General features: G+C 35.2%; 1 protein-coding gene across 1 annotated transcript; it reads left to right on the top strand.

Moving 5' to 3' along the window:
* The first annotated feature begins 3,580 nt into the window (after positions 1-3,580).
* Positions 3,581-6,906, top strand: LOC149179299 (uncharacterized). The gene is made up of 2 exons (XM_089422416.1): positions 3,581-4,096; positions 6,859-6,906. Exons 1-2 carry the CDS (start codon positions 3,581-3,583, stop codon positions 6,904-6,906), a joined length of 564 nt encoding a protein of 187 aa, XP_089278542.1.
* The last annotated feature ends 14,182 nt before the right edge of the window (positions 6,907-21,088 follow it).

Genomic DNA, 21,088 nt, shown 5'->3' with positions numbered 1-21,088 from the left:
CATGGGACCACAACACATATGTGCCTGGGCCTTTGAGATATCGAGACTCAAAGATTGGCGATTTCATAACATTTTAATTGTTTGGACCACCCCAAGACTTATGATATGCGTTGAGTGATGTGGCCCAATTCCACGTGGAGAGGGAATGAGGGAGGGCCCGTGCAAGGTTTTATCATACAAAAATCCTTTTAAACCCTTTCTGCCAAAGCTTTGAATTTAACACGTAAAACATATATTCATGTCATCCACCTTGTGCCAATAGTGTTCCGTTCTTTAAGATTTTTATAACCATGAGCTAGCCCCCTCTTTAGAGCTCCTCTATCAACGTTTTTTAATAAGAGGTTCTTCTTTGGTGCAATGAATGTTATGCAACTATCTCACAAAATAGAAGAAAACATAGATCTACGACTTCAAAATCAGCCTCTTCAAGGGGGCAACCTCATTTACATTACACAAATGAACAATTCTTGGATGACACAAATGACAATACCTCCTTTCTATAGATAGGAGTCTAAGGGGTCGCAATATAATTAGAGCCAACATAACAATAATATTGTAAGGGCACAACAATAACAATAGTGGGCTTCGATGGGGCACAATAATAATAATATTGGGACTACATGGGCACAACAATACAATAAGGGGGTTGTACTAATAACAATAAGGGGCTACACTAGTAGTATAAGGACCTAACATGCCCCTCTCCTTAAAAAATTGTTGTCCTCAACCCTTGAGTACTTCTGGATGTTTCGGTATAAAATTCTCTTCCTCCCGTTTGAAACCTTCAGCGGGTATGTTCTTCCACTTGATGAGATACTCTGAAATTGACTGATTTCATAGCTATCAGGTTCTTGTTTCCATGATTGCTTCAGGTTTCACTATTATTTTTCCTTCCTCGTCAAGTTCTGACAATATTGTTTGAACTGGGAGCTTGCCACCTATAACCTTCTTTAAGTATGAAACATGGAAAACTGGGTGCACTCAGGAAGATGCAGGATGCTCCAATTTGTATGCCATAGTACCAATCTTTTGCAACACCTTGTAAATACCATAGTACTTTGGTGATAATTTATTATCCCTCTTAGCTTTCTTGAGGGAAATTTGTTTGTATGATTGTAGTCGTAAAAATACCCAGTCGCCTACATCAAAACTTCTTTCGTTGTGATGTTGATCTGCCTATTATTTCATTTGATTCTTCACCAAAGTGAGGTTATCCTTTAAGAGTTGGAGAACTTGTTGTTGATGCTTGATGTGATCTTCCCTTGCTTGAACATTAGAATTTTCTATTAAAGATGATGTGATAGATGGTGTATGATATCTATAAAGTGCCATAAATGGGGTCATTTTTGTTAAAGTGTTATACAACCATTCAACCAGAGGTAACTGTTGAGCATTAGAAAAGGTATGTAATTGCCACTTATTTCGTTATCTTTTCCTTTAATTCATAACTTCTTTACATCATGAAATGGGCATATGGTGAAAGATTATGATAAAGTTTATACGATTTGCGAGTAACGTAAAATGACTAATTATTACCTTTTCCTATGCAGAAAAGGAAGAAATTGGAAGATCGCCATTCCAAAGGATTTACCCTGATATTAGGAATTTTAATATCTGTATATTATTCTTAACATAATTATTCCATAATATTGATAATTTTTAATATTATTCAAATTATTAATATTATTAATAATATAAATTTATTTAAAATATTTTTTAACAACCTTGATCCCTCCCCCTAGGCCTTGGTCAAATATAGCCGTTAGAAGTCTTTTTATCCGTTGTCTGGTCAAATATAGCTATTGGAATAACCTGAATTACCTATTTAACGCATCACTCAGGTTTGATCTTCAACTTGTCCTGACGATGAACCACACTAGTTGGTTCGAAACGCGTCGACAAATGATTTTTTATGTGATTTTGCTGAAATTATTCTCACAAACATATTATGGATCACAGAAGTCTCAACTCTATAATAATTTCCCTGCACGGAGAAGCCACTGCGAAAAAGGTTCATCGTTTCGAACGGGCACGCATGCAGGTCTCAAAGCTGAAGTCAGATCTGGCATTTCTAAAGCGATGCAGGGATTCCTTAGTTATTCTGGACTTTGCCCTCATTAAGCATAACCTTAATATCCCTAGTAATCATGGTGTGTTTCTAAGAGCCAGCTTAGTGTTCGTTAGGTCTGAGATTTGCAGAGTGAGAAGAAATCTCGACCGGCTTTCCCGGTTCCTTCTGGCTTCGCATTTGGAACTTCCTAGCCTTTTCCCCGCGTCCCTTTGGGCAAGGATCGATGCCTGTTCTGCTCTAAAATCCCTGCGCTTGGAGGAGTTACTCAAGCTTAGACAATCCGCTAAATTTCTCAAGCTATCCAGACGTTCCGCTTTGCCCCCTGGTTTTTCTCGAGCTTCAGGTCCTCCATCGAACAGCCAAGTCTTGATGAACCAGGTATCCACCCTCAGATCTTGGGTTTTGGGCTTTCCCTTATCGATCGGCTCGGATTCGCATTCCTCTAGCTCTGACGATTCGGGTAACCTCCTGAAGTTTGGATCAACGTCCCTGCCTCCTAGCATGGATCTTGTTGAGTCCAGCGGCAACCCCAGTTGGCCGCAGTCTCTTTCTGGCATTGGACCGTCAAACTCTGCCGCTAAACCCTTGCCCTGCGCAGGTGTTCGTTTAACCCCTTTCCATTCAGGTGATGGGTCGAACTCTTCACTTCTGCGTACCTCCCCACCGCTCCTCAGCTCCATTCGCTCCCTTGACAGTTCATTTTCATTGGTAGACAGCGCATTACCTTCTGTCCTCCCTGCCCCTGATGTGATCCCCGCCTCTCCTTCGAAAGGTGAATGCCCTCTTCCCTTCCAGCAAGTAGCCTCAGTCGAATATCGGTCCTTGGCTCGACACCGGAAGTGCGTTGGATATCTTATTAGCGAGCAGGCTCTGGATTGTAAATCGGTTAACGGTAAGCTTGCAGGTTTGAACCTCTCCCATCTCTACGATGGTAGTTTTGTTAGGCCTCTACGTGTTGATTCTCATGGTGAATATGGCTTATACAATGATAAGAATAATAATACTTTTAATAATAATAATAGTGAAGTAAAGGAAGATGACCATCATAATAATAATAATAATAATAATAAAGAAGTAAACGATAATAACAATAATAATAATAATAATAATAATAGTGAAGTAAATAATAATAATAGTAATAATAATAATGATAATAATATAGTTAGGAATAAAAATATTAATATTCATAATAATGATAATAATAATAGTAATAATAAGGATATTCTTAGTAACAATAAAAATAATTATTACAATATTTATTTTAATAACGACAATCATAACCTTGATCATAATCGTGGAAGATATTCTCGCCCTCCACCTCCTGACAATAAAGTGGTCAATCTATCCAGCTTTTCCTTTCCCCCGTCTGTTTTCAGTCTCTTAGGTAGGGGTCTTAATTTTGCCTTAGCTCCTAAGAAAATTCCGGTTGAAGACATCATCTGCGACGTGGAATTCGGTATTAAGAGCCTTCCTGATAAAACTAAGGACACGATTAGGAAAGATTGTGCCATGGCCCTGAGGAAGGCAAAACCTCCTCGAAGTAATATCAGCAAAGCGGAGTTTGAGGCTCTCAAAACCTTAAACCAGAATCACAATGTCGTAGTCTTGAAAGCTGATAAAGGAGGGGCAACCGTCATCCTTGACAGAGAAGATTACTGCAGCAAGATGTTAGATCATCTTTGCAATAGTGGAAGCTATAAAAAGATTTCCAAGAATCCTCTTAAGAAAGTTTCTAGAGCCGTAGCTCTTGCGATCAAGTCTTGTAATTCCACTAATCCTATATCCCAGAAACTCATAGAGAGCAACCCCATCACACCTAGGATCTACGGCCTTCCAAAGATCCATAAGGAGGGGGTTCCCTTGAGACCTATTGTCAATACCATAGGTGGTCCTACTTACCTCCTTGCCAAATTCCTCGCCTTGAAGCTTAGACCCTTGGTTGGCCGCACGGAGTCTTTCGTCAAGGACTCTGTGTCGTTTGTTGATGATCTTAAGAGAATTAAGCTTGACCCCGAGGAAATTATGGTGAGTTTCGACGTGGTCTCCCTTTACACTTGTATTCCCATCAATGAGGCCATGGAGGTTATCAACAAGTTCACTGACCCGGATACCGCTCTGTTAGTTGAGTTGTGCCTTACTTCCACCTTTTTCAGCTTCGAAGGAGAGTTCTATGAGCAAACCTGTGGGGTTGCCATGGGCTCCCCCCTATCCCCTATTGTTGCTAATCTTTTTATGGAGGATTTTGAGTCCAAAGCTTTGGCCTCCGCCCGTCTCTTACTGAAGCTATGGAAGAGATTCGTAGATGACACAGGTGTCGTTTGGTCTCATGGTCATGATGAGTTGGATCTTTTCTTTCATCATCTCAATAATCAATCCTCCGCCATTAAATTCACTATGGAAAAGGAAGTCAATGGTTGTCTTCCATTCCTTGATGTTCTCATCTCTAAGAATAATGATGGTTCCTTTTCCCACTAGGTATTTTGGAAAAAGACTCATACTGATCAATATCTCCATGCTAGCTCCCATCATTTCCCTTCTCAGAAGTTGGGTGTTCTCAACATGCTTGCTACCCGTGCATTAAGAATCTCCGATGAAAAGAGCTTGGAAAAGGAGAAGGCTCATCTCCTAGATGTCTTTGTTAAAAATGGTTACAGTAGGCACCTGGGTCAAAAAGCCTTCCTCAAGGCCCGGAAGGAGCCTTCAGTCCAAAAAGATCCTAAAGACTGGGTCTTGGGGGTGCACCTCCCTTACATCCAAGGGACCACTGATAGGATTGCCAGGATTCTTAAGAAGCACAATGTTCCCTCGACCTTTAGACCTCTTAATACCATCCGTAGCTCCCTGTGATCTGTTAAAGATCCTGTCGACCCTAAAGACATGAAAGGTGTCTATGTCATTCCCTCTTCCTGTGGGACACCATACATTGGTGAGACTGGTCGTTCCATTAATTAAAGGATTCGTGAGCACTCGACAGACTTAAAGCATGGTAGGGCCAAGTCCTCTGCCCTTGCAAAGCATGTCGAGAAGACTAGGCATCATGTTTGTATCGAAGAAGCTAGTGTTATTGCGAAAGTTGCGCAGTTTCACCATCGAAAATTTAGGGAAGCCCTTGAAATTGAGAAAAGACCTAATAATCTCAATAGGGATGACGGCTGGAAGATTAGTAGTTGCTGGATCCCAGCCCTTTCTTCCTAGCCTTTCATCCCATTCATCGTTTTTCCTTTCCTTGGCCTTTTGGTTTCTTAAGCTTTCCTTTTGCCTTCGTTATCTTTTATCTTCCCTTGATCAAGTTTTTATTATTTTTAATTAATCTTTAATAAAATATCATTAAAATCAGTAAAAATATAAAAATAAAAATAAAAAATAAAAAATTTCAACTTAGACCATTATATTAGTATTGTCTTATTAATATAACATTAGGTCACTTTTGTTTTTAGAAATAAATTTACCATTATAATAAGCATTATAACTATATCACTATGATTAAATAATAATAATAATAATAATAATAATAATAATAATAATAATAATTAAATAAATAAATAAATAAAATAGTTAATATTAATAATATTAGTAGAATTATTCACATTATAAGTTATTAATATTGGATTATTTACCCTAGACTAGTAATATTAACTTGAAGTTAATAATAGCAATAATATTTATTAACATCTATATAAAACAATGGTCACTTAAAAAATATGGGATTTACCCTGATATTAGGAATTATAATATCTGTATATTATTCTTAACAGAATTATTCCATAATATTGATACTTTTTAATATTATTCAAATTATTAATATTATTAATAATATAAATTTATTTTAATAATTTATTTAAAAGATTTTTTAACAACCTTGACCCCTCCCCCTGGGCCTTGGTCAAATATAGCCGTTAGAAGTCTTTTTATCCGTTGCCCGGTCAAATATAGCTGTTGGAATAACCTGCATTACCTATTTAACGCATCGCTCAGGTTTGATCTTCAACTTGTCCTGACGATGAACCACACTAGTTGGTTCAAAACGCGTCGACAAATGATTTTTTATGTGATTTTGCTGAAATTATTCTCTCAAACATATTATGGATCACAGAAGTCTCAACTCTATAACTATTGTCCCTTTAACAGGGAACCGCATCCAAACAAGGCAATCCAGATTGGAGCGCATAGGCCAGGAAAATGAAGAGGAGATACCAAATCGGCGCAAGAGAACAAAGAGATAATTGAGAAATAATGATATGGCGAATCCCTCAGGATCCTTTGATCCTAAGGGATCGCTACCTTAAAGAATATTTGTATCTTTGGTATTTCCACTTGGCTGCTATAAAAAGGGACAACGTTGCTAGCCCAAGGGGCGGATTATTGTTGTTTTATGAAATTCACTGTTGTAACTTAAACTTTGATCATTGACTCTCTTTAAAGAGCGATTACTGTAACTCTGTTTCATGATTAATACATAAACTCTGTTGTTGTTCCATCTTTGATTCTGGAGTAATTACAGCAGTGTGTCCTTGGAGGCTAAGGGCCCGGCCCTGGTGGATCACTTGCTTCCTGTACCATTATTTTCCAATTCCAAGTCATGTGCAATTTGATTTCTTTTATTTGCTTTGTTCAGTAATCTGATGTTCCTTATTATTTCATGCATTGGCTCTGTTATATTTCATTCATATTTGAATAGTAAGGTTATCTTCTGCAACTGGAATGTTATGCTGCTCATTTTGAATTTATATGGCATTGTCGTTCCTTCACAGATTGACATTATTGCATAACATTGCTGTTCCTTACAGATTACCATTACTGTTCGTTTACAGAGTAACAGTGCTGTGTATTTATAGATCAATACTATTGCCTATTTATCTATGGTTTACCTCTAAGAGTGATTGTTGTTCATTGGGATTGATGTTCCATGGTAACCTCAATTTTTGTTTCTTCATAACCATAATCAATAATTGTTATGCTGAAACTCAGATTACTGCTTCCCTCAGTATAGATGTGTTGTGTGTAACATTCGATTTAGTTTGTTGTGCGTTTACATTTGATTCAGGTTGTTGTTCAATATTTCATAACTCACTTTAGTTTGCTATTCCACTTTCGGTTTGCTATTCAAATCATTTCCAAGGTAAAGATTGTTGCTTAGTTCCTGTAGAGTATGACTACTTCTTCATTCATTCCTATAGGTTAAAGCTTTGTTGTTCAATATTCTTAAATAGATTAGTTGTTGTTCCCTTTCCTGTCATTTGAATTATCATTATTTTGGTGTGAACAGAACGATCTGAAACTATAGTGAACATTGACTATTGTTGTCCGGTTCCCAGATTGATGATCTTTTACTTGATTGCTTTTCAATTGTATCGGTTTACAAAGAGAAGAGTTATCATTACTGCACCCTTGACTGATGAAGTGGTGTAGTTTCTTAAATGAATGATTTAATTACAAGCATTTCAAGTTCTTGCCATTACATTTAGAGTTTGTTTTCCAGCATTTATTTACTTTTGCAAAAGCACTAAACTACTAGCATTACTCTTGACAAGTGACCGCCTCAAACTGAGTACACTCTTTGAGATAACAAATCATCCCTGGATTTATAATTAATGTAGGGTAAATAGAGGTGAAAAAGATCCTTTTTACTGCTCGGAATCCTTCCTCACATTTGGTTCACTAAGAAATTTGATTGCTTTTAAATTTTGTACATAACTTTTTTTGTTCTGTTTGTGTCAATTGCCTTTTGTACATATTTCTGCATTTCTGCAATTTTTTCATTCTGTTGTTCCTTTTCAAAGGAACAACAATTTCACCGCTTCTCTGTTCCTTTTGGAAGGAACAACACTGTTGCATTTTGTTGTTCCTTTCCGAAGGAAAAACATTTCCCCTGTTTTGCTGTTCCTTTTCGAAGGAACGATACTTTTTCATTTTGTTGTTCCTTTCCGAACGAACAACATTTTCGCCGTTTGCATTTTTCTGTCCTTCGGAAAGGAACAACATTTTTGCCATTTGCTGTTCCTTTCCGAAGGAACAACACTTTTACATTTTGTTGTTCCTTTACGAAGGAATAGTATTTCCGCCTTTTTGTTGTTCCTTCGTTGAACAACATTTCTGCCTTTTTGTTGTTCCTTTCCGAAGGAACAACACATCCGCTTTTTTTTTGTTCCTTTCCGAAGGAACAACACTTTCGCTTTTCTGCTGTTCCTTTTTGAAGGAACAATGCTTGCATTTTCTATTGTTCCTCTCCGAAGGAAAAACACTTTCATTTTTCTGCTATTCCTTTCTGAAGGAACAACACTTTCGTTTTCTGCTGTTCCTTTCCGCAGGAACAACACTTTCGTTTTTCTGTTGTTCCTTTCCGAAGGAACAACACTTTCATTTTTCTATTGTTCATTTCTGAAGGAACAGCATGTTCACATCTTTTGTTTGTGCTTGCTTTATTTGTTGTTCCGATTAAGGAACAACTGCTGTTCCTTTCAAGGAACAACAACTTTGAGCATGTTTTTTTCCTTTTTGCTTGCATTTTTTGTGTGCAAATATTCTTTTGCCGTCCCTCTAAAGAAATAACAGTTGTTCCATCTTGAGAACATCACTTTTTGAGTGCATTTTTCTTCTTTTTTGTGTATGTGTGTTTTACCATTTAGACGATTTTTGTGAGCGATAGCCATTTAAGGCATAGCTATACATTTATGCAACAATACAAAAACTAATGGACACTGAAATCATCAAATCACATAAAAATCATCATCTTTAGAAGAAATTTCTTTGAATTGATAAGAGAAAAGAGGAAATGACACAACTATTTATCACCTTGTTGTCATTATTTCACTAATACCAATATGATTGATTTTTTTTATCATGATGGTTCTTTCTAAATCCCCATAATTCTCTTTGATCATTATTATTGAATAAGAATAAGGGCATATTTTCTCTATTGAGATGTTGAGACTTCTTCCACCATCCCTACTTTTAAGGACTGTTGAACCACCCTCTGTATATAAAGAGGAAAAGTGCTATATAAAAGAAAAGAAGAAAAAGAGAAAAAATGTTTATCTATATGATTCCTAACATGATTTGTCAAATGAAGGATAGGGGGTCTCATCAAAAGCCAGCCTACCATGATCATAATGAAGAAAGTGAAGTGGCATTCCCACTATGGCCACCACACCAGGGATATGATCCAAGAGACACATTAGAAAAATAAAAAGTCCTTGGAACAGGAGGTCTCATCACGAGCCGGCCTGCCCACCTTTCACTTGTTCTTGGTGAATGGCATTGTGATTCAGCTGGTTAACAAGCTAGCACAATGGCCTCCATTCTGACATTGCAACAGTACTTTCCTAGGCATACACAAAGGATTATGGTTCCAAGGGTGAAATAAACAACTTTGTCAAGGTTATGGACACCTGTGGGCAACAGAGCTTTGTTGATGGTATTGAAGTCAAATTTCTTATACACCAATAGTAACTATAAAACCCTTCTTCTTATAACTTTATAAGTGGTTCAAATGAGATTATGTATATAACCCTTTCGAACCTTTGATACATGAAAATCATTTACAAATCAATTATGACAGTAAAAGTCGATAATGACTGCATAAGAACTTTTATTCACGTCAACTGTCCTATCCTCCATTTCTCGCATCATATCATGGCATTTCCATATTTATTAGCGATTCTATCATACGCCTCGATTTTGGTAATCCGCTCATTTTTGTAAACATGGCATATCTCTATACGCTGTTCCTTTATTACTCTGTACTATGGCAGTTCAGCACATTGCTCCTTTATTTGACGGCTGAGAATGGCCTATCACATTACAGGGGGGCGTGGGTGATCTCCATAATCTGTTGGCATACGTTTCAGGTCATCATTCAGAAGAATTATGACTCGGGAATAGCAATACTTAACGGTATTTTGTTTCCCAATATGCATGGCTTGCTATTTCAAAGCTAGTTCCGTGTTTTGCTCTTCAAAAATTAGAAGTAAGTTAGAAATTTGAACAGCTTTCTGTTCCATCATCTCCTCCGTGTTTTCTTAACAATGAACTAAAAATTGAAAAGCTTGTTGTTCCATCGTCGTCTCTGTGTTTTTACAGTGTGCTAAGCATGGGAGGAAGATCAATTCACAGTGAGCCACAGGTGTTGATGGTTTTTGATGCTGCATGAGAAATCCTGGCAAGGGCAGGATGGATAACTTATCTTAACCATCTACAACAATCTAATGAGATGGTGGCAATTGAGTTTCTGCATAACTTGCAAGAAAATCATTCCATGGTGAGAGGGAAACAGATAGTATTCACTGATGACATAATTGCAGAAGTTTTGGGACTGCCAGCCATTGTACCTGTATGGACTCTGAAAAAGGTGAGATTGCGAGACGCCGTGATCGTCTTCCAGGATGAAGGGCAAAACCTTACTTTAAAAGTGAAAGGAGTTCTGCCGGCAACCCTGGAGAGTCGTGGGTAGAATTGGCGAGCATCATCCAGAGCTACATCACTTGCAATGGTAGGAAAGACGTGGTAAGACCACGCCATCTCAAACTTTTAGCTGTGTTGAAGCAAAAATGTGCTGTGAATTTGCTTGCGTTTTTAAATTTTTTATTACATGATGTTGCCCGAAGCATGAAGAAATCTCGCCATGTAGAGTTAGTAGTAAGCCACCATGGGTTAATACGACTGATAGTCAACTACAGTCTCGCCCAATAGCAGAGTAGTTGGGAAGAATTGATTTTCTCCATGGACGGGGGGTTGGCCAGTACATCAAGCAGACCACTGAAATGAAGAAAATCTGTTAGATTGGCAAGAATAAGAGGAATGCTGGGAAATTCCTAGGGAAATATTAGTCAACCAGTGGAAATACATGATTCAGGAGACGAGAAACCCCCACAATTGGAAGGTGGGGAGAACGAAAAATTGGAGGAAAATGATGAAGGAGAACCGGAGGAGGAGACTGAGCAATCCGGTCAGGAAGAAGGAGAGGAAACAGAGCAATGCAGTGAAAGTCCACTGCAAAACCCTCTACAAGAAGATGAATTGGCCCAAATTCTGGCCAATATGGGTGAGTATGTCCAACCTCACAGCCCACTCAACCCCCATACCCAAGAAGAACCGCAAGAGCACTCTGCTCATGATAAAAGTGCATTCGAGGAACTGTGTGATGAGGAGGAAGAAGAAGTGGATCACTCTGCTCATGATGAAAGTGTATCTGGGGAGAAGAGTGACGAGGATAAGGAAGAGGATCAATTTGTTCCTAGTTAGAATACACCCGAAGAATTCCACGATGAAGAAGAGGTAGAAGAGAAGCTACCCAGGAAACAGCAAAGCAAACTAGGGTTTCTACCCCTAAAAAACCTGATCAGTAGTACACTGAAGAAGTACCCCAAGAAGAGAATAAGGAAATTGGCCAAGGCGAAGGTACAATACCTAAGGTACAAAGCCCAAGCCTGAGTAAATGAATGGCTATTCCTTCCAAGAAAACAAAGAAAATTAAAATATTGCGAAAGGAACGACAGAGATTGCTTAACGTGATTAAGCAACTTGTACAACAGATAAGAGTCTTGAAAATGGGGAAGAAATCAACAAGAACCTTTGTGGCAAAGCATGCAACTGCCTAGGCAAAACCCCTTAAGAAAAATACCAAGAGGATTCAAGTCCAACCTATCATTCAGAATCGAAAGGAACATCATCTGGCTGTTACAAATGTAGAAGTACAAACAGATGACACACCGACCTGTGATAAGGAAATCCAGACAGAGGCATTGTCCTCTAGCGAGAAGGAAACTTAGACCATAAAGACGAGATGTCGTAATAAGGAGATCCAAGTAGATCTCCAGCCCAAAATTATCATGTTGGATAATGACCCGACGATAGTAACTCTGCGAAAATATTTGGCACAAGCCCAACAAACAATAGAGAAACTCACAGAGCAGGCTGTTCCTCAAGAAAAATACCAAAAATTACAACAATAGCTGAAAAACATTAATGTATCAGAAAGCCAGGCCTTTGAAGGACGGCGAAAGGCAGAAGAAAGAGTAAAAAAAGGTAACCCAAAGACTAGACATAGTCATAAAACAAATGGATACCTTATGTTCTTTGTATATTGATGTTATAGCATGTAGGGCACCTGCCATAAACTATGCTTTCCTTTTAATGGAAAGGTATTTACAATTAAAAATTAAAGCTGTCAAGGCAGGAGTGCCTATAGATATAAAAGCCATTGATGACTTCATAAACTGTTGTAAGCATTACGGGGTGAAAGTTCAGCGATTTTTATGTGAATTTTATTTGCACAATCTTGTATTAAATGGAGAAACAGAGCAGAACCCTAGCCCTTTTGTGGGTGACGTCCAACTGCAGGCATTTATTTCTTTTGGTGTTAATCAAATAAAATGGCTTAAAGCCTACAATGTCTTTCAAACAATGTAAACTTTGAAACAGGAACTGATATTGTTACCCATTTCATAGAGATAGAAAAAAATTGACCCGATTTTGAAATGGGGCGATGCAGAACACATATTTTTTAATAACCAATACGATTACCCGTTTCATAGAGGTAGTAAAAACGTGACCCGATTTTGAAAAGTGGTGATGCAGAATACAATACTTATTTTTTGGAGTATATTTTTGACAATTTAAATATTCTTATGTATCAAATATAAATATTTGTTTTTAATGTTAGTGATTTTTATGTTGATTTTGAAACGTGTTGATGCAACATGTTACACAACATACATTTTTTTTTAGAGGACTTATTTTTCACACTTTAAAATTTATTATGTCCATTTTTTTTAAATTATGATTACATAACGAAATTTTAAGTTGTTTTATTTTTATTTTTTTAAATGTTGATTACTTCAAGAAACTCATATAAAAATATATATAAAAAAGAGACAAAAAAAAAATGTTAATAAAAAAAATTATCTCATAAACCATAAAAGAATTTGAAAAATAAAAAAAATAATTTAAAAAAATATATATATAAAATTAAGTAAGTCAAAATAGAAAAATTAAAAAAAACATTAACAAAAACAAGAAAAATAACTAAATAAATAAATAAATAAAAACAAACTAGATTAAAAAAAAGAAGAAAATTAACAAAATTAAAAATAAAAAACTAGTAAAATTAACCTTAAAAACATTTAAAAAAAACTTAAAAAAAAAATTAAAAAAAATAAATAAATAAATACAAAATTTTTAAAAATATATGTCTTTTAAAATAAAAACCAAAAAGTTAAAAAACATTTAAAATTTTTAAAGAAATGTATTTTTCTATTTAAAAAATAAAAAACAAAATTGATTAAACTTAGGTTTTTTATTTAAAACACAAAAAAAAAAATTTAAAAATTTTAAATTTTTTTTTAAATAAATTGTGTTTTTTTTGTTTATTTAAAAAAATATATATTAAAAAATTTTAAAACAATTGTTAAACAATTTTGTTTTTTTTTTATTATTTAAAAAAAATAATTATTAAAAAATGTTATTTTTTTTAAACAAGTGTTTTTTCTAAGTTAAAACAATTTTTTTAATGTTTTTTATTTATAAAAAAAATTATTAAAAAAAAAAAATTTGGCCCTCCCAGCCGCTCGCTATGGCGCGACACCGGGCGGAGGCCTGCACGCAGGGCCTTCGCCCAGGGCCGCGCCACTGCAGGTGGCCGGGAGAGCGAAGGGGCATAGGCCTCCACCCGGGGCCACGCCACTGCGGGCGGCCGGAAGGGCGGAGGGGTGATTCCGGGAATCACCCCTTCGCCTCCTGGCCACCCGCGGTGTTGCGGCGTCGGGCGGAGGACTGCATGCAGTCCTCCGCCCGAGGCTGTGACACCGCCGGCGGCCACGGGCGGAGGCCGTGCCACCGCGGGTGGCCGAGAGGGCAGAGGGACGATTTTGGGAATCGCCCCTCTGCCCTCCCAGCCGCCCACGGTGGCGCGGTCCTGGGCAGAGGCCTGCACTCGAGCAGAGGTCTTGCGTGCAAGGCCTCCACCAGGCGCCGCGCCACCGGGGGCGGCCGGGAGGGCCGAATTTTTTTTTTTTAATAATTTTTTATTTTTTATTTTTTATTTTTTAAATAAAAAACTTTTTAAAAATTGTTTTAAATGAAAAAAAAAAAACTTGTTTAAAAAAAATTAACATTTTTTAATAATTTTTTTTTTAAATAATAAAAAAAAAAACAAATTGTTTAACAATTATTTTAAAATTTTTTAATATATATTTTTTAAATAAAAAAAAAAAACAATTTGTTTACAAAAATTTTAATTTTAATTTTTTTTGTGTTTTAAATAAAAAATGTAAGTTTAATCAATTTTGTTTTTTATTTTTTAAATAGAAAAATACATGCTTCTTTAAAATTTTTAAATTTTTTTACATTTTTTTGTTTTTTTTTTTTAATTTGAAAAGACATATTTTTTTTTTTTTTTTATTTTTTATGTTAATTTTACTAGTGTTTTATTTTTACTTTTGTTATTTATTTATTTATTTTTTAATCTAGTTTGTTTTTAATTATTTTTTCCTAGTTTTTTTTAATGTTTTTTTTTTACTTATATATATATATATATAATTTTTTTTTTTTTTTTATATATATTTTTGTCTTTTTATTAAGTAATTAACATTTTAATCTTAATTTTAGTAGCTTTTATTTATTTTTTTGTTAATTTTCTATTTTTTTTGTTAAATTTAGTTTGTTTTTTATTTAAATTTTTTTTTTTTATTTTTTTGATAATGTTTTTTGAAATTTTTCTATTTTTACCTAAATTTTATAGTTTGTTTTAATTTTTTTTTTCTTTTCCATATATATATATATATATATATATATATATATATTTTTTTTTTTTTTTCTTTTGACAATTTTTTTTATGGTTTACAAGAATTTATTTATTATTATTACTTTTTTTTCCATTTTTTTAGATATGTTTTTTTTACTATTTAGTTGTTTATAATTTTTAAGTTTTTTTTTAGATTTTTAATATAGGTTTTTTTTTTTTTTTTTTTTTTTTTTTTTTTTTTTTTATGATTGATTTTTGTTTTATTTTTTTTAATTTTATGTTTTGTTTTTAGTATATACTTTAATTTATGTTTTGTTAATTTTAAACTTTTTTTGTTTTGTGTTTTTTCATTGTTTTAATTTTTTAATTTTTAATTTTATTTTATGTCTTCATTATTTGTTTGAATTTCTAATTTTTTTGAGGGTCATGATAAAATATTTTACGTTATTATTTTGAAATGTTGAAATATTACCCTTGAGAAAAAGGGAAAAAAAAGTGTTATCCCAACGTTAACACTTTTTGTTTTGAGGGTGTTTTTTGGACAATTTTTGCATAAAAAATTGGTTTTCACCGCCATTTTTAAAACATATTCAAAATTTACCCTAGAAAAAAAGGTGTTATTTCAGCATCAACACTTTTCGTTTTTAGCACTGTTTTTGATGTTTTTAAGGGGTTTTTTGGCTAGAGTTCCTGTTTTGAGTTTACAGTTCCCGTTTCAAAGTTTACATTGTTTTCAAAGACAGGAGAATGGATTAGATTATGGGTGAGGGGTGAATCTAGAGACCCATTGCAATTATGGAAAAAACATAGGAGCCTAATGAGAACTCAGGGTGTGATCCAGACATTGGGACCTATTCACACAGCAGTCATCCGACAAGGGGTAGAATACTTCTTTACCATCAAATACCTTGCCATAGCAGTAGCCAAATTCCGATACCAAACTTCTAATCGGAATATCCAAAATAGAGAACCATTCAATTATGAGAATTTTAAGCTAGCTGCTGACCGCTTGGGTATCTATGGTGACCTCATTTTGAGAGAAGGCCCGTCTTGGTTAGGCTGTAGGTTCCGAAGTCTAATCATTTGGTATCCTGCACCAGGATATAGAGCCCTATATGAATTGCCTGAAGGTCAGACAGGGCATATTTTTGAATTCTTAGCCAGGAATCATGGGTGTAGACCACCTACTGAGAACCCTTCTCCAGCCTATTCCCTAACAGCCTTGCATGTCAATTACAATGTTTTCATGGGGGCATGAAAAAGGGTAAGCAAGGGGGTGTGTTGAGCATTAGAAAAGGTATGTAATTGCCACTTATTTCGTTATCTTTTCCTTTAATTCATAACTTCTTTACATTATGAAATGGGCATATCGTGAAAGATTATGATAAAGTTTAGACGATTTGCAAGTAACGTAAAATGACTAATTATTAGCAGAAAAGGAATAAATTGGAAGATCGCCATTCTAAAGGAAAAGACAAGACGAAATCAACTACTGTCCCTTTAATAAGGAACTACATCCAAATAAGGTAATCCAGATCGGAGCACATAGGCCAGGAAAAGGAAGAGGATATACCAAATCGGCGCAAGAAAACGAAGAGATAACTGAGAAATAACGATATGGCGAATCCCTCAGGATCCTTTGATCCTGAGGGATTGCTACCTTAAAGAATATCTGTATCTTTGGTATTTCCGCTTGGCTGCTATAAAAAGGGACAAGGGATTGCTACCTTAAAGAATATTTGTACCTTTGGTATTTAGGCTTGGCTGCTATAAAAAGGGACAACATTGCTAGCCCAAGGGGTGGATTATTTTTGTTTTATGAAATTCACTGTTGTAACTTAAACTTTGATCATTGACTCTCTTTAAAGAGTGATTACTGTAACTCTGTTTCATGATTAATACATAAACTCTGTTGTTGTTCCATCTTTGATTATGGAGTAATTACAACAGTGCATCCCTGGAGGCTAAGGGCCCGACCCTGGTGGATCACTTGCTTCCTGTACCATTATTTTCCAATTCCAAGTCGTGTGCGATTTGATTTCTTTTATTTGCTTTGTTCAGTAATCTGTTGTTCCTTATTATTTCATGTATTGGCTCTATTATATTTCATTCATATTTGAATAGTAAGGTTATCCTCTATAACTGGAATGTTATGTTGCTCATTCCGAATTTATATCGCATTGTCATTCCTTCACAGGTTGATATTATTGCATAACATTGTTGTTCCTTACATATTACCATTACTGTTCATTTACAGAGTAATAGTGTTGTGTATTTACAGATCTGTACTATTGCCTATTTATCTACGGTTTACCTCTAACAGTGATTGTTGTTCATTGGGATCGATGTTCCATGGTAACCTCAATTGCTGTTTCTTCATAACCATAATCAATAATTGTTATGCCAAAGCTCAGATTACTACTTCCCTCAGTATAGATGTGCTGTGTGTAACATTCGATTTAGTTTGTTGTGCGTTTACATTTGATTTGGGTTGCTGTTCAATATTGCATAACTCACTTTAGTTTGCTATTTCATTTGCGGTTTGCTGTTCAAATCATTTCTGAGGTAAATATTGTTGCTTAATTCCTGTAGATTACGACTACTGCTTCATTCATTCCTATAGGTTAAAGCTTTGTTGTTCAATCTTCTTAAATAGATTAGTTGTTGTTCCCTTTCCTGTCATTTGAATTATCATTGTTTCGGTGTGAATAGAATGATCTGAAACTGTAGTGAACATTGACTATTGTTGTCTGGTTCCCAGATTGATGGTCTTTTACTTGATTTCTTTTCAATTGCATCAGTTTACAAAGGGAAGAGTTATCATTACTTCACACTTGACTGATGAAGTGTTGTAATTTCTTAAAGGAATGATTTAGTTACAAGCATTTCAAGTTCTTGCCATTACATTTAGAGTTTGTTTTCCAGCATTTATTTATTTTTGCAAAAGCACTATACTACTAGCATTACTCTTGACAAGTGACCGCCTCAACTGAGTACACTCTTTGAGATAATAAATCGTACCTAGATTGATAATTAATGTAGGGTAAATAGAGGTGAAAAGACCCTTTTTACTGCTCGACAGTAACCACTTGACCCACTGTGTTTTCTTATCAGATACAAAGTAATCAAGATATCCTTCCAAACATTTGTTCACTATCTTTGTTTGTCCATCTATCTTGAGAGTTTGAGGAGTGGTAATTCCTGCCAATGCACTACAAGATATGGTCAGATTCATTTCTTGTTTCTCTGGGGTTGGTTCCTAGTGTATATCCTTTTCTTTTGACGTTTCTTGATCATTTTATTCCTCCTCTTTAGAATATATGTAAAATAATTTCTTCTCAACACACTTATGACCTTTAGTTTATTTTCTATCACAACTATAACAAATCCATTTTTCTCCTCATGTTGAATGTTATCCTTTAAAGTCCCTATGAAGACATCAATCCTCTGCTTCTATGGAATATCATCTACCCTTTATTCAATTTTTGGAAGTCCTCAATGTGCTCTTCCATTGAACCATTTTGTTTGAGATTTATCAATTGGCTAAAAAAAGTGTTGCTCTTTGTATCCTCATAATGTGTTATCATTTCCTTCGTGAAAATTGACCAGGTGACAAGTGGTTTACGAGAACAAAGCCCTATATACCATACAAACTGATTTGGTTCTAAATATAAAGATGCAATACTTACCTTTTGTAATAGTTTCACATTATGTAAATCAAAATATTGCTCCATCTGTAGTATCCAAGTTACTGCATCCTTGCCATCAAACTTCTTCATATCTCTTTTTCTTACTTTTAGGATCTCTATCTTGCAACGAATTTAACTCTGTAATTTTGGAACTACAAGTTCTGAAATTTCATCCTGTGTCAACCCTCTAAGTCCTCTTTTCAACCCCATAGATCTAATCAAGATTTGATTCTTTAAAACATAGTTATGCCCAATCTCTCCCGATGACCTGATTATAGACTAGTTGAGTAGAGCGAACTTGTATGAAGTTCCATGTGTCATTGTTTTGACCTTAGGCCCTGAAAATGATACCCAACAAACTATAATCTGTCATCTTTCTGTCACGTTTTACAAAATTTAAATCTGATGCTCAAAGTGAAAGTTATGACAATCTTCCCAAGGTCTCCTGTTTGCGATGGAATTCAGAAGCCTACAAAAATCCTAACTCTCCTGGATCATATCTCCAAAAATATAGTGGTATAAGATCTGAAATTTGGGCACAAGGTTCATCAAGATTCGTCTCCAATGGGTTTTAATTTCATCTTCTTAAACTTCATAAGAAAAGAGTTATAGCGAACATGCCACAATGGCTTGTTTGAAGTAGCAAAAACCTAGAATCCAAAGCTCTGATACCAAATGTTATGCAACCAACTAACAAAATAGAAGAAAATATAGATCAACGACTTCAAAATCCTCCTCTTCGAGGGAAAAAACACATTTACATTACACAAATGAAAAATTATTGGATGATACAAATGACAAGACCTCCTTTCTATATATAGGAGTTTAAGGGCTCACAAGGTAATCAGAGTCAACATAACAATAATATTGTAAGGGCATAACAATAACAATATTGGGCTTCTATGGGGCATAATAATAACAATATGGGGACTACATGGGCACAACAATACAATAAGGGGGTTTCACTAATAACAATAAGGGGCTACACTAGTAGTATAGGGACATAACAATGACATTGCTTAACCTCTGATTGCCAATTTGTGGTCTGACATCACCCTATGCCACGTGTCACTATTTTTTGTCCTCTTATGACCCTGAAAATGTTGAATATGCATGCCACATGTCCACCATACCACCACATCATTGCTGACGTCATATGCCATGTGGCATATCAAAACCAATCACTGCTCGCCACGTGTCTCTCTAGAGGAGAGAGAAAAGGATCGAACCTACTCTAGTTTTGTGATGAAAATCCTTTGTTAATTTGTATCAGACCTCCCTAACAGTTTACCACTGGTAGCTTTAACAATATCGTGTATTGCAAATTTTAAAAATTTGTCACCCCTATGACACGTGAATGTCAATTGTTGATTGTTGATATGGCTATTCGTTGATGTGCCTTTGCTATTGCAATGTGTGATATGTCCTAGACCCTTTGATAAGTAGATTTGCCGATATGACTGACCGTTGGTCGCTAATCGACGATATGCCCTCACTGTTGTGCTTGAACCTCCAATCGTTAATATGCGATATCGATGATCATTGATCATTGATTCACTTTACTTCGCTCCTCCTCTCTTGAAAATCTTTGATATGCGAAATATGGGACTTATACTTGGCCCATTTTTCCTTTATTTTCTGTATTTGAGGAAGGATTTTCATTTAGCTATAACTTTTGATCTAGAAGTCCATTTTTGGACTTCCACATACCATTGGAAATATTGTTCAGATAAATTTCCAATGGAGAGGGTCTAATGTAGAATTTGAGTCTTTATGATTATTGAAAAATGGCTTCAAATATATTTTCTCATTTTCTATTTGGGTAGCTAAAAATACACCACCATGATAATCTTTTACATGAGACCTACAACTACCATAGGAATCCTTCTGAACCATGCACTGCAACACACATTATTACTAGTATGGTTGACATCAGTGCAGACATTCACTCATGAAAAGGCACCCATGACAAATCACTGATGACCCCTTAGGGACCTTACAATTCAAATCAAGACTAATGGACCCCTTTTATATTTACAATGACTTAAGTAATTTTGAGACCTTGGTACAAAAATAATTTAGACTATAATACATGTTAAATTTATAGGCTAAACTTTACAAGCATATTCCCAAAATAAATAAATGGATAAATAGACTTGGATTACTTGTATTATAGGACCCTAAGAGTGGCTCTAATGGGGATGACATCCTCCTTGTGAGCAGGGAAAATTTTAATAACCCCCCTAAATTTATAAATATAATAAATGGGCGAATCTCCATGGTATATAGGAAAAATGGAAGGCGATTTTATCAATAATATAATATGTATATATAATTTTTCGGCGAATCTCTCACCACGCATGGCGAATATTTTACTCAATTATAAAATCTTGTAATATCTTGGTGAGTCTTTCACTAAATAATAAAACTTTGTAAAGTCCTAGTGAATCTTAGCATAGGCTACATGCTGGTTTAATTCTCCCATTTAAATAGGCTACATTCCAAGTGAATACCATGGGTCAATACCATGTGCCATTTTTATTTTTATTAGAATATTTTACTCAATTATAAAATCTTGTAAGATCTTGG

The sequence above is a fragment of the Pinus tabuliformis genome, chromosome 4_1, assembly GCF_031772625.1.
Source record: "Pinus tabuliformis cultivar Carrire ecotype Pingquan chromosome 4_1, CPIR1, whole genome shotgun sequence".
NCBI classification, from domain to species: Eukaryota; Viridiplantae; Streptophyta; class Pinopsida; order Pinales; family Pinaceae; genus Pinus; species Pinus tabuliformis.
Note: the sequence above shows the minus strand (reverse complement) of the source record. Positions and strands in the feature narration are given on the sequence as shown.

Bases quoted from the DNA above. Each gene is read 5' to 3' on its own strand.
- LOC149179299 (XM_089422416.1), top strand. From the start codon at position 3,581: ATGGCCCTGAGGAAGGCAAAACCTCCTCGAAGTAATATCAGCAAAGCG. The intron at 4,097-6,858 runs GTGAGTTTCGAC...TGTTCCTTACAG, and splicing joins TTGACCCCGAGGAAATTATG to ATTACCATTACTGTTCGTTT.